At 43.8% G+C, this 11,764-nt stretch overlaps 1 protein-coding gene across 2 annotated transcripts in view; it reads right to left on the bottom strand.

The window, feature by feature from the left end:
* Positions 1–449: 449 nt before the first annotated feature.
* Positions 450–11,764, bottom strand: part of Snx19 (sorting nexin 19) — a 34,914-nt gene continuing 23,599 nt past the window's right edge. For both annotated transcript variants that reach the window (XM_041656984.1, XM_041656985.1), the window contains exons 9-11: positions 5,261–5,445; positions 4,404–4,491; positions 450–3,375 (exon numbers count right to left, since the gene is read on the bottom strand). In XM_041656984.1, the coding sequence (XP_041512918.1) occupies positions 3,243–3,375; positions 4,404–4,491; positions 5,261–5,445 (406 nt within the window). In that variant the 3' untranslated portion in view covers positions 450–3,242. The remainder of the gene's footprint in view (positions 3,376–4,403; positions 4,492–5,260; positions 5,446–11,764) is intronic.

Here is an 11,764-nt window from a genome sequence, read left to right as displayed (position 1 = left end):
GCAATGAACCTCTGGAACATTTACGTATGCACTGACTTTATGGAAGAAAATACAATGTTCCTAGCAACTTAATTCCTACCCAGAACACCCTAATTCATATATCCAGGGACTACGTTTATACACTGTCACCCCATCTAGGATCCAATAACTGTTAGGTGCTGGGAGCAAATAAAAAAATAAACGGGAGGAATAAGGCAAAGCAGGACTCAAGAAGGTCTGGGTGATACACATCAAGGCACAGTGAAGCAGCACTCCACAGCGAGGCAGGCAATTGTTACATGTGAGTGCAAGCACATCAGAAATTGGAACCTTATGCACTGCTTGTAGAAATGTAGCTGCTACACAGGACAGAATTTTAATCACAATGAAAATACAATGATTATATAGCCCAGCAATCTTACTTTTGGGTACTTTTATCTAAGAGTATAGAATGCAGAGTTCCACAGAAGTACTTGCACTGCTATTTTCCACTGTATTTACAGTAACAAAGAAATGAAAGCTGCCTAAATGTCCATCACTGGATGAATAGATGAAGAAAATGTGGCGTATCCATAAAACAGAACATTGTTGAGTCTAAAAGGGATTGTTTTCACATGCTATTACACAGATGAAACCGAAGCCACAATGCTAAGTGAAATAAGTCAGCCATAGGGCACACACTACACAGCTCCACTCAACTGAAGTGAGATTCACACACACAGAAAGTGGAATGGTGACCATCCAATCCACCACAACAACCAGCACGGGACAGGAGAGATTGCTTTCCACGGAGTATAAAGTTAGTTACGCATCATGGAAATCTTGAGCGATGTGGTGTACAACAGTGTTTATAGGCAAAACTCCATGGCACCTCTATAACAAAAAGTCATGTTGTTTGTTGGAAACTTCAAAATGGAAGTCAGGGTAACTTCTGTTAATATTAAATTTGTACATGTTCCTATGCTCAGATCTGGGAGTGCATTTTTCTTCTGGATTCTATAAAACTTAATCCAATATCTTGAAAAAGAATTGTGGGCTATTATAGCTATATAATATTATATAATTAAATACAGTTTTCTTGCACTTCAATAAATAATGGTAAGGATCACATTTAGAGTTTGACAGAAAGAGCTCAGTGTCCTTCCATCCCTCATATTTTCACTAGATACATCATCAAAACAGAAAGAGTGTTGGTCTTATTTCAGATATTAATATTTTGAATTAATGAGTAAACGTAGTCATAAAAAAGCCAGAGCAAAACAAACAACAAAGAAAAAGGAGAGAAAAGCAGCAGGCCAGTGTGGACTCAGTTCTTCCCTGCTTTTCATTCTCCCAACCTGAGGATCATCCTGACACTCGGGCTCTTCCACAAGCTGATAATCACATGGCCTGACCATGGCACCCAAACCTAGCAGGTCTTTTTCAAAGCCATATGGGTTCTGATGATCTCCCTAGTTATCTTTATCATTTTCCTCTTGAGGAAAGCTTATCTTCTGGGGCAGGTGGGTCTCTTACATAAAATAAAATGCAAGGAAGTTCTCTGGGTTGCATGCATGAAAAGATCCCTTAGATTTCACTGCAATAGGGAACTCATGGTGTATTGGGCTACTGACAGGTTTGTGTGCCAGAACTGGTAGTAGATTCAAAGTGACACAGGTGACTATGGACATGTGGAGGGCTGGGTGGGGGAGTGCAGAGTTCCAGAAATCAGGACTGATCACTCCACCAAAAGAGAAGAAAGTGGTCCTTCCTGCAGGAGCAGATCTCAGAAGTTCCCTGGAACCATATCCTGCAAGGCACTCAGAGGACAGCATGTTGAGTTACCTCTGCCTCTAAGGGCCAAAGGGCTCTGGAGCCATCAAGTCATGCCAGAAGAGGCCATGAAACTTTATCTTACCCACTTCTTGCTTTTCGGCAAGAGCAGCAGCCCAAGCCTCCCAGTCACATCAGAGAATGATTGATGTGCAGTGATGAGCCTCTCAGGGCACGACCCTTTTCTATGAACAACTTAATTGTGTGCTCATTACACACTTCAGAGTCAGGTAAACCTTGATGCTGGCTCTTGATGTCTCACCCCATTCTCATCAGCCTTCCTCCAAGGTCCCATCCATGTGGATCCTAATGAGCTGGGGGTTGGGTATGGTCTCTCATTGGTACCATGTGAACGCCAGCGACTCATAAGCATTTATTGTAAGTAGCATTTCCCTTGTGACTCCCTCCAACTCCCTTTTCTTCGAACAGTTCCATTTTTCCAATGGACGCAGAACACTTCTGCCTTCATTGCTAGGCTCATAAGGATTAATTAAGGAATGGGAAATAAAATCTATATCCTGCAAGTTTGCTATATTATGTGTTCAGAATAAACGATTCTTGGCCAAGTCTTGTGAGGGGATTCCCACTTATCCCAACTACTGTTCTTTGTACACCCTCAGCCATGGAACAAGTACTTTCCCTTCTCTTTGGAAAAACTGAGGCTGAATATATAACTTGTCATGCAATTCTGTTAGGATAGAGGGAAACTTACAAACCTGAAACTCATTTGCTTTTGGGTAGGAGAGTTAAGAAAATCTGTAGTGTAAACCCTTGCAGGAAAGGGTGTGAAGGGTGGGGTGGATTTACCAGAAGTTTGACTGTGTGCTCTGAAGCCTTCTGGACAGGAAAAGTATAGCCACCCAAGGAAGCAGCATTCCTGACATCCCCTAAAAGGCCACTGTGTGAGAAAACAGCCAAAGAGCAAGAAGTCCCTTGAGACATACTTTCCTTCCCTCTTCTGGAATTACCGCAGCACTAGGCAGGGCAAAGGAGTGATCCCGAACAAACGTTTAGTTTCCAGGTGGGAAGAGAGAGCTCAGGAGATTGTTTCTCCTCCTAGGAAATCTGGCTATAGTTTTCTCCTGTACTACCCAATGCTTGTGCATTTGTGGATTAGGTGCACACATGCACAGGGCCATGCTGTTGGTAAACCATGATGGTGAGAAGGCAAAGGAGAAGTCTCTGCTTCACAGTGTCCTTTCCCAAAGAAACAAGACCTCCTCATCAGCAGCAATCCGCATGCCATAAGACTATGGAAACAGATATGCATGCAATTGGGTTACTGATCCCCATCACCTGTTACTAAGGGAGATCTGGCAGGAGAATCGAGCCCCTGAGATGGAGGCTAGTTAAGGTAGCTTAGCTCCAGAGGGCACAGATATCTTAATCGGTCTCTGGGTGGTGAAAGCTCTACTTTTCAAGCCTTTGAGGATGGTGTGAATGACTCCTAGCTAAGAAGAGACAGCCATTCTCTTGAGGCTGCCTGGGGAATCTGAGGCAGAGGTGGTTGGGGCAGGCTCCTCCACGGTGTCACTGAGGTCCAAGAACTCCAGGATGATGTCTCCAAGGCAGTAAATCAAATGTCTGAAAGAAATGTATAGAACCAACTGAGAAGAGTGCCTGCCTCATATAGCTCTCGTCTTAGAACTCTAAGATGCCTTAACTGTTACCAGCAGCTGCAAAGTCTGTAGCACAGCTGCCATGGAATCAGTGCTTACTGCACTACTGAAAGCTATAGCTCAACAAAGACAAGAACAGTACTGGAGAGCAGGCTGTGCAAAAACCACATTCTCTGCAGAGTGGCATCAGCACGCCAGCACTACTCTGCAGAACTGCTCTTCTGTTGGGAAGAACTGTTGGGGTGTCACTACAGCTGACTGTTGCTTCTGATGATGGATCACAGTGAATTTACTCTCTATGAACTGAGTCCTTGAGTCTGAGAGCTGAGAACTTAGACACTGATGGAGGCTTGAGAAGGCAGGTTCTAAGGGATATGATACTTTCTCAAAGCTGTCCTGCCTTAGAGATGGGATCTATCTCCTGAAGTGTTCTAGGTTCTAGTCCCTTTATTTGATGCAACCCTATCTACGTCGCACTAAACAATGACAATTTCTGATCTCAGTACTAATCACAGCTTTGCCGTGAAGCTGGGAACCTGTGCTGAAAGACATCACGTAGCCTGAGCAGGTCAGGGCATACTCCTGACATAGGAACTGACAAATGTTGGGGAAAACCATTGAGCACACTTCCTCAGCACAGTGCTGAAGTGCTGAAGTAATTGTGTAAAGTGGCATTTTATGGAATTTAGTCACAAGGACTGCTCTTGCCTGGAGGTTAGCAGAGCACTTTTAGCAGCTCTTGCTGGAGTCTGCACTGAGTTCTTCCAGACACAAACAGTGACTGGTCCCACAGCAGCCTTCTACCACCAAGTCACTGCTCAGAAGCTGGCAGCACAGCTTTCCCTGAGTGTGTGTAGAATCTGGATTACTGACCCTTTGGTCAGCACAAATGCAGACCCATTCTGACAGTGGGCTCTGACCTTACCAACCTTATATCTGTGACAGCAGACAGCTCTACCTACGCTGTGCTGGGTATTGCGTACTCCGGCCTACCTGTTGATGAGGGGTTGCTGGAACGACTCCAAGACTAGACTCCAGCTCAGCCGGCACTTGTTCACCCCCAGGATGTCCACTAAAAAATCTGAAGGAGAAAAAACAAGTAAGACCACCGCAGCCTTAGAATCAAAGAAGAGCATCTCCCAGAACTCGTGCTAGCCCACAGATTGGCTACTTCTAGCATAGCGCTAAGGTACACAGCCAAATGAAAATACCATAGAACAGAGAGAAGTTGTGAAAAAATACAGCTTTTAAAAATATGTAATTTAGAATGCGCCTCAAGGGCTTTGCGACCTGCCACAAAGGTGGAGAGATACTTTTGAGGCCAGTGCTTAGGCTGGTGAAAAAGTAACTCAAGTGGGTTGTCCAGAGCTGAACTCATTACTCTTCCCTGGTTACCACAGCCACAAGCAACAAACGGCCTTCCCTGGCACTGAAAAGAACACAAGAGAAGGCCGTGTTTTTACTATTGCTAAGGACACAATTAATCAAGTGTGAGCTCTCAGGAGGCAGCATGCTCTTCTCTAGTCCCCAAATACCATCAGTTAGCAGAGAACTCAGCATCATTATGTGGTGGGAACAGTGTTGAGATCTGCTATTGCAGCAACAGCTTTTTCAGAACTGTGCCAAAGTCTTAAACCCACACATCTATTCTTTAGTATCTGTGTGATCCTTCTACTCTCTTGTCATCAAACTTGAGTGAGTGATGGAAGAATCACAGCCGTGGCCATCCTCCTATCAGTTGGAGAAATGGGACCTTAACGACCCTTTTGGAGATGGGGAAGGTGTCAGGCAGGATGGGAGGGAAGAATATACATTAGCAAAAAGCATCACCATCTCACTGGCCCCATTACCTGGCAGGATACTCATCAAGCTCTGTAAAGCCTGCTTCTCAGTAGCTGCTTTCTGTGCCTGAGTCCTCCCAGGCCGTGGAAACTTAGGCAGCACCCCACCAGGCCAGATAGATTCCCGAAGAAGCCGGAGGTACTGCACCCAGCGCTGGGGACACATTAGATTAGCCACCTGTACTTCTAGCCACCTGTGGTAGAAGAGAGAAGAAAGCTCAGAAAAGCCAGGCACTTTCAAGGCAACAGGCTGGCTGTCTACCTCTCCTTTCAGACTCATATTTTGAAATCCCAGCTGTGAAGAGACAGTATTAGTGAGCATGGGCTCTGAGGTAATTAGGTGATGGGCCATAGCCCCTGTGAACATGGCTGTAGTGTTCTTTCTAAAGAGACTTAAGCCTCCAAAAGACGTGTTTCATCTTTTACCATGTAAGAACATAGGAATGAGATAGAAGTCTGTGAACCAAAAAGTAGGCATATGACTGATTCTGTCAGTATCAGGACCCTGACTTCTCAGTCCTGAGAAGTGTGAAAAACGAATTCCCATTGTTTACAAGCTTTACGTATCCACTATATTTTTCCTAGGTTCGTCCTAATAGACTAACAAGACTAACAAGAGTATAATTAACTATAACAAGAGTATAACTCATGTAAGTAGCCACAGTCTTACTGGAAAACCAAGCAGCTCAACAAGTGGGACCACACATTTCAAGACAAGCAATTGTGATAACACTGTACCAGGCCCTTGCAGAGGAAATGCTAGTGGGCCCCAATCTCAAAGCAATCTTTGGGTTGTACCCAGAGTCTCCTTCTCTCCTGTACTCACTGCCCTGGAGTTAAAATGGTGATTTCCACACAATCTCTTATTCTTCTTCCTTGCCATCTGGTATGGTCAGGAGGCCTGTAAGGCCTCTGTCTTCAGGATGTTCCACACCCACACACTGCTTCAAGCTCTCTTCTCTGCTTCCACAAAGTCTCATGCAAACACTCACTCCCTGTTGCATGAAACTCTCCTTGAGAGGCCCAGCTCAAGTGCTCTCCTCCTGACACCTCCTCTGGCACTTGGCGCTGTCGGAAGGTGTGTAGTTAACATACTCTGGCATATGAATTCCTTTCCCATGTGTTTAGAGTTTTATGTTTTAACTAGACTGTCAGTTCCACAAGAATTCAATGCCTTGTACTTCTTCAAAATCCCCAAAGTACCTTGTGGCCCAAGAAATGTTTGCTGAGTGACATCTAGTTTCATTATGAAGGCCTTTCCCTCTGTCTTGCTTTCAAACATGATTCACTAACTCTCAGGCACAGATAAACCAGTTCTGGAGCTCAGCTGAAAACCTGGAAGGTGCGTCAACATTATTCTTTACGTTTCTGTATTTTTCCCTAGTGACACTTAGTCACTGTTGAGGCCTCCTTAGTATGTATCTCCTTGGAGACAGGCATGGCTATGTTGGTCAAGGATGGACCATCAACCACTTCTACTTATATCCAGAAGGTTGTTTGGGACTACACTACATGACAGCTCACGCCAGCTCTTATATCCAAACTACCTGCCAGCCATCCAAGAGAAGAGGGGCCGACAAAGCAAACTTTATTTAACCTCCATTCTTCAGACTGTCTGCATTCCACTCACGCTGGGCATTCCAGTCCTGGGGGCTGCAATCCCCCAAGTCCGGGGCTCACAAATGATTCTAAGAATAGGAAGTCTAAAGGTAACAGCAGGGCAAGAATGGCAGGCATTGATAGAGATCAAGCGCGGCACAAAGCCTCTCTTGCCCAGAATAGCCAACAGGATCGTGCCTGTTATTATTAGGGCTGCATCTCCTTTCACAAGGCTTTTCATTCAGCAGGCCTAAGCCATCTGACAACAGGGATCTAGTGGCAAGAAGAATTCCTGTTCCTGTTTATAGAAGAGCAGCACCCGAGGGAGGTAGCTGCAATGACCTGATCAGGTTCTCTCCAGGGGTAAGGTGGCTCCAGGACTCCCTCTTCCCTGAAAGCCATGTACGCGTTTGCATTTTTCACTAAGGTGAACCATGTGTGCTAGCTCTTGTCTAAGAATGGGGGAAATGGGCAAAGGCTTGCTTGCTAACTCGAATCTTCAAAGAGAGTGGTGAATCTTGACCCAACACATATTAAGCAGGATGAGATTAGCTCAGCTTCATTCGTGTATGCATAGAATAAACTAGTCTGTCTCTTTTCCTGTCTTCTGGGCTGGTAATGTGGTATTCAAACTCTCCTAAGCAACTGCAGCATCCACACAATCTTTCCTTAGACAAGAGTGCATCTGGGTGCATCGGTCATTTTCTGGGCAATGAAAGAGTGGCCAACCCCTGACCCACCTCTCCAGCTCCACCCTTCCCTTTGTTTTTCAAACTTTAACTCAGAGATCAGGGGTTTTGAGTCTATATTAATTTATCCAGATTTTACTCTGGCAAGGATGTCCCCTTTGCTGTCTCCCACAGGAATTTAGCATCTCATGCACTAACGCAAGGTGCAAACAGTGTTTAGTATGTTGCAAAGCATAAACTTATACAAGTCTGACTACAATTCTTCAAATTCTACGAACGCTGGGAATAAGAATCAAAGCCCAAAATGGTAAAATTCAGCTCCTGGAGATGGGGCTGAGTTGGTAAGCTAAATATGGGGAGGCAAAGCAGGGGAACTGTTAGTGAGGACTGGAACCACCAAGCTAATGCAACAATCACTGGAAGGCAGGATGAAGTTGAAGCACAGAGCTGGTCATCTGAAGGCCCCAAAGTCAACCTCAGGAGAGTCTGAAACAAGTTTAGGGCAAACTGGCAGAAATAGGAAAGAATTCAGGTCTACAAAGAAGAGTTCTGGAGTGCATCTCACAGGTCACATGCAGCACATGTGACTTAAATAGCCATTCTTTCCAGAACTGTCCTCTTTCCAGTGTTTCCTGCAGTCCACTCTCTCCAGCCCCACCTCACTTCCTGGTCCTAGTCAACACATCCTCTGTGCTCTAACTGGAGGGCTGGGTGGTATCCCATCATGAACAACAAACACTCCAGTGCTACAGGGAAAAGTGACCAAGCGCCAACTAAGACTGCCACCATAACTACCCTTGCCTAAGCGTCATGCTCCTCAAACACTACTCTTAAGTGTCTAAGCTGTCTTTAATCCAGTCTCTAAGACATGTTTTAGTATTACATAGGATGTATTTCTGAGTTGTAGATTCAGGTATTTGGTATAATTTGCTTTTCTTGATGTCTACATAGAAACACCAGGAGATTCTAGAAAACAAAGAGGGATGAGATTCTAGCCCCAGGTTCCCTTTCTTTTATTCTGTCATTTTTCTCTAAGCCCATTTATTTAAATTTTTTTGAGATTTTATTTTATTTATATGGGTATTTTACATCCATGTGTATCTGTGCACCATGTGTGTGCAGGGTCTGTGGAGGCCAGAAAAGGAGTTTGATCCCCTAGGACTGTAGTTAGAGCTGACTATTGGGCACCATGTGGATCCAGGTAATTGAACCTAGGTCCTCTGCAAGAGTGGCCCCAACCCCTGACTCACCTCTCCAGCTCCACCCTTCCATTTCTTTATCAAACTCTAACTCCCTGAGTTCTACTGGGCTCACTCTGAAATCAAGCTACCTACCTGCCACAGGGAAGGCAGACATGAAGGAGTGATCAAGAAAGCATGATCTTTTGACCCTTCATTTGTTCCTTTCTTCTCTCTATTGCATACATTATCCTATTCCTTTAAAATTTTCTCTTTAAAAATTATTTTCTTATTTACTTATGTGTATGTGTAAGTGCATATGGATATCCAGAGAGGCCAGAAGAGGACTTTAGCTCTACTGGGAACTCTACTGCTTGTGAGCCACCTACATGGGTCCTCTGTGAGAGCATCAAGTCCCCTTGACTGTTGGGTTCTTTCCAGCCCTGTCTCACTCATTCTTAACACAGCGAAGGGAAAGTTAAAAAGAGATCTGTATTGCTGTAGCTCCCTTAAGTAAAGGGATGAACTGATGGACTAAAGCAGGGTCTCTAGCCTCACGTAACCCAGACTGGCCTTGACACGTCATCTTCCTACCTTTACCTTCTGCTGCTAGGACTGTCCTGGGACTTCACTATAACCAGCTCTCTTACCCTCTGGTTAACCTAAATCTAAAGTTTCAAGGTGGCTATAAACACACACATCTCTCTCACCAGTTATCAGAAGTAACTTCTGCTGCATCACTTACAACACAAATACCATTGTTTATGTAACACAAGACGCCTGAAGTAAACACACTGAAATAAACGGTAGAGAATAGCTTCCAGCAGCACCGGCTTTATTTCCCATCGCTATTCCAGGTCTGATATTTGATTTAGAGAGGCCTTTTTCTGTCACTCTACCTTTATCCCTCCACTCTCCAACCCCAACTCACAAGCTTAGTCTGTCAAGCATCTGGGAATGGAAGACTCCAAAACAGCAAATAACATGACCAAAATTCAAAACGAAACAAACAACAATAACAAAAAAGGATAACTAAGAGACTGCACTAGGACATCTGGGACATTGGAGGGGCTTCCGCTTTGCCAGATAAGAAAGGAGGGTATGAAAATTAGGGTTTGCAGCTACAGAGGAATGCATGTTACTCCATGTTCAGAAGAACCTGGTCTGAAATAGCTACAGATAGAGAAATGGAGCAGGGGCTAAAACGGAGACAATTTAATACCAGGGCTTAGGACAGCACTTCAAGGTTAGTAGAAGGTCACGTCCCATCAAAACAGCAGAATCAAATCTCCTAAGGGAGGGGAGAAGACATTGGAGATCCTGTCTAATGGAGATAGTTGAGTCCTCCTCTCACTTCTTGTCTAAGAGAGCTACAGGCTAAGTGAGGGAAGGTCCTGGATTAAATGACTTAAATGGAAGAGAAATGACGGTGAAGTCATGAAATAGAAAATATGTGTATTAATAATATTCTAACAAAAATTCCCCGTGTATTCTGAATGAAAGAAAATAAGGGATCACTTAATTATCTACTGCGCTGTACCCCATAGCCCAAGAAGATACTCCAACCTCATTGAAAGGTATCAAATACAGTTCAGAGAAAAAGAGAGAAAAGGCGATCGGGTTAAAGCTGACCTCTAATGACCTCTTCTTCTGTTTATGGACATTTCTACCATTTGAAAGAGACCTACAATATATTAAAAGTGGCGACTCACCGTAGGACCCTTGAAGGAAGGTTTTGACCATATTCTTCCTGATGGTTTAGTCAAACCATCTTCTTTAAACTAATTCTTCACTGTGAAGGCTATTCTGGGTGTTAGGAAGTATTCAGCGAGTATCTCTGTCCCTCTACCTAACTAGATAGTAGCTATGACAATCAAAAGTACTCAGACATTGCCATCCGCCCCCTCAGAACAACATGGCTCTGGCTGAGAATAATTGCGCTAGACTTAGGGTTGTTTAGATTCAATATACTGGGCCACTTTCACAGTGAGTTTTAAGAGCTCAGCAGTTTAACACATTTAGTATATTTCAAATTGTGGCTGGACATCATTAGCGAACATGTGCTATCATTTGTAACAACAATTTAAGAACTCTAAGTAGAAATTGAATAGGAAATATACAAGTGTATTATATATTTTAGGATAGTTTTGTTTGTCTCATGCATGCACGTGCCTACATGTATATAGATTAAATATGTATGTATAACTGTATACATGTCTGTACACATGTGTATTCAGTAAAATTTTCAAGTTAAAATTTATTTCTTCCTGTGGACAGAAGTTTTCAGAAAAGTTGCAATACAATGATACAATATAACGGACTAGGAATTCTGAGAAAGCCTAAGTCATTTTTCATTTCCTAGAAATATCAGCCACCTCTCAGTGTCCTGTAAATTATATACTTAGCATGCTGAGCACTGGCTCACTGCTCCGTAGCACTAATCTATAGAGTGGGAGAGAAAGCAGGCCCAGGGGAGGCACAGTGCAGACCCAGGTCTTTCCCATTAAGTAAACTGCTTTTGCCGGTTTCACACTTGATAGAGCAGCTTCTTTCCCAGATTCCTTTCTCAGGCCTCTTTTCCTGCGATGGCCCCTTCTTGTGTTTATTCACAATCTCTGTTGTCAGCTGGCAGCTTTACACTTCTCAGTCTGATAGCCAGCCAGACGCAAGTTCCTCGGCTGTGTCTGAGAAAGTTCAACATTGCTGCCCTCTGACTGTGTATTTAGGTCACTAACCTTTCCTGTCCTCTATAGGAGAAGAATGAGGAGGAAATGAACTCTGAGGGTAAAGAGCTCCAGCTTCTTCCTCCATACACTTATTGTGAGTCTGAAATGGCTTACTGGGTATGTACAAGCCTTCTGTGATTTCTGCTTCCATGGTTTAGATCATGGGTCTACATCTCTAAGTCAAGTCATCAAAAGAAGACCTAACCCTTCTTAACACTACAGCTATCTAGGGAAAACAGGCAATGGCTTTATGAAACATACTTTTAATAAATCTTTCAGAATTACAGGCAATATATATTTAAACTTCTTTTGTATGTATGG

Source organism: Microtus oregoni, unplaced genomic scaffold (genome assembly GCF_018167655.1).
Source record: "Microtus oregoni isolate MIOR12 unplaced genomic scaffold, Mior012 000008F_ref0000371, whole genome shotgun sequence".
NCBI lineage: Eukaryota > Metazoa > Chordata > Mammalia > Rodentia > Cricetidae > Microtus > Microtus oregoni.
The sequence above is the reverse complement of the archived record's forward strand: the minus strand, read 5'-3'. Positions and strand labels throughout refer to the sequence as shown.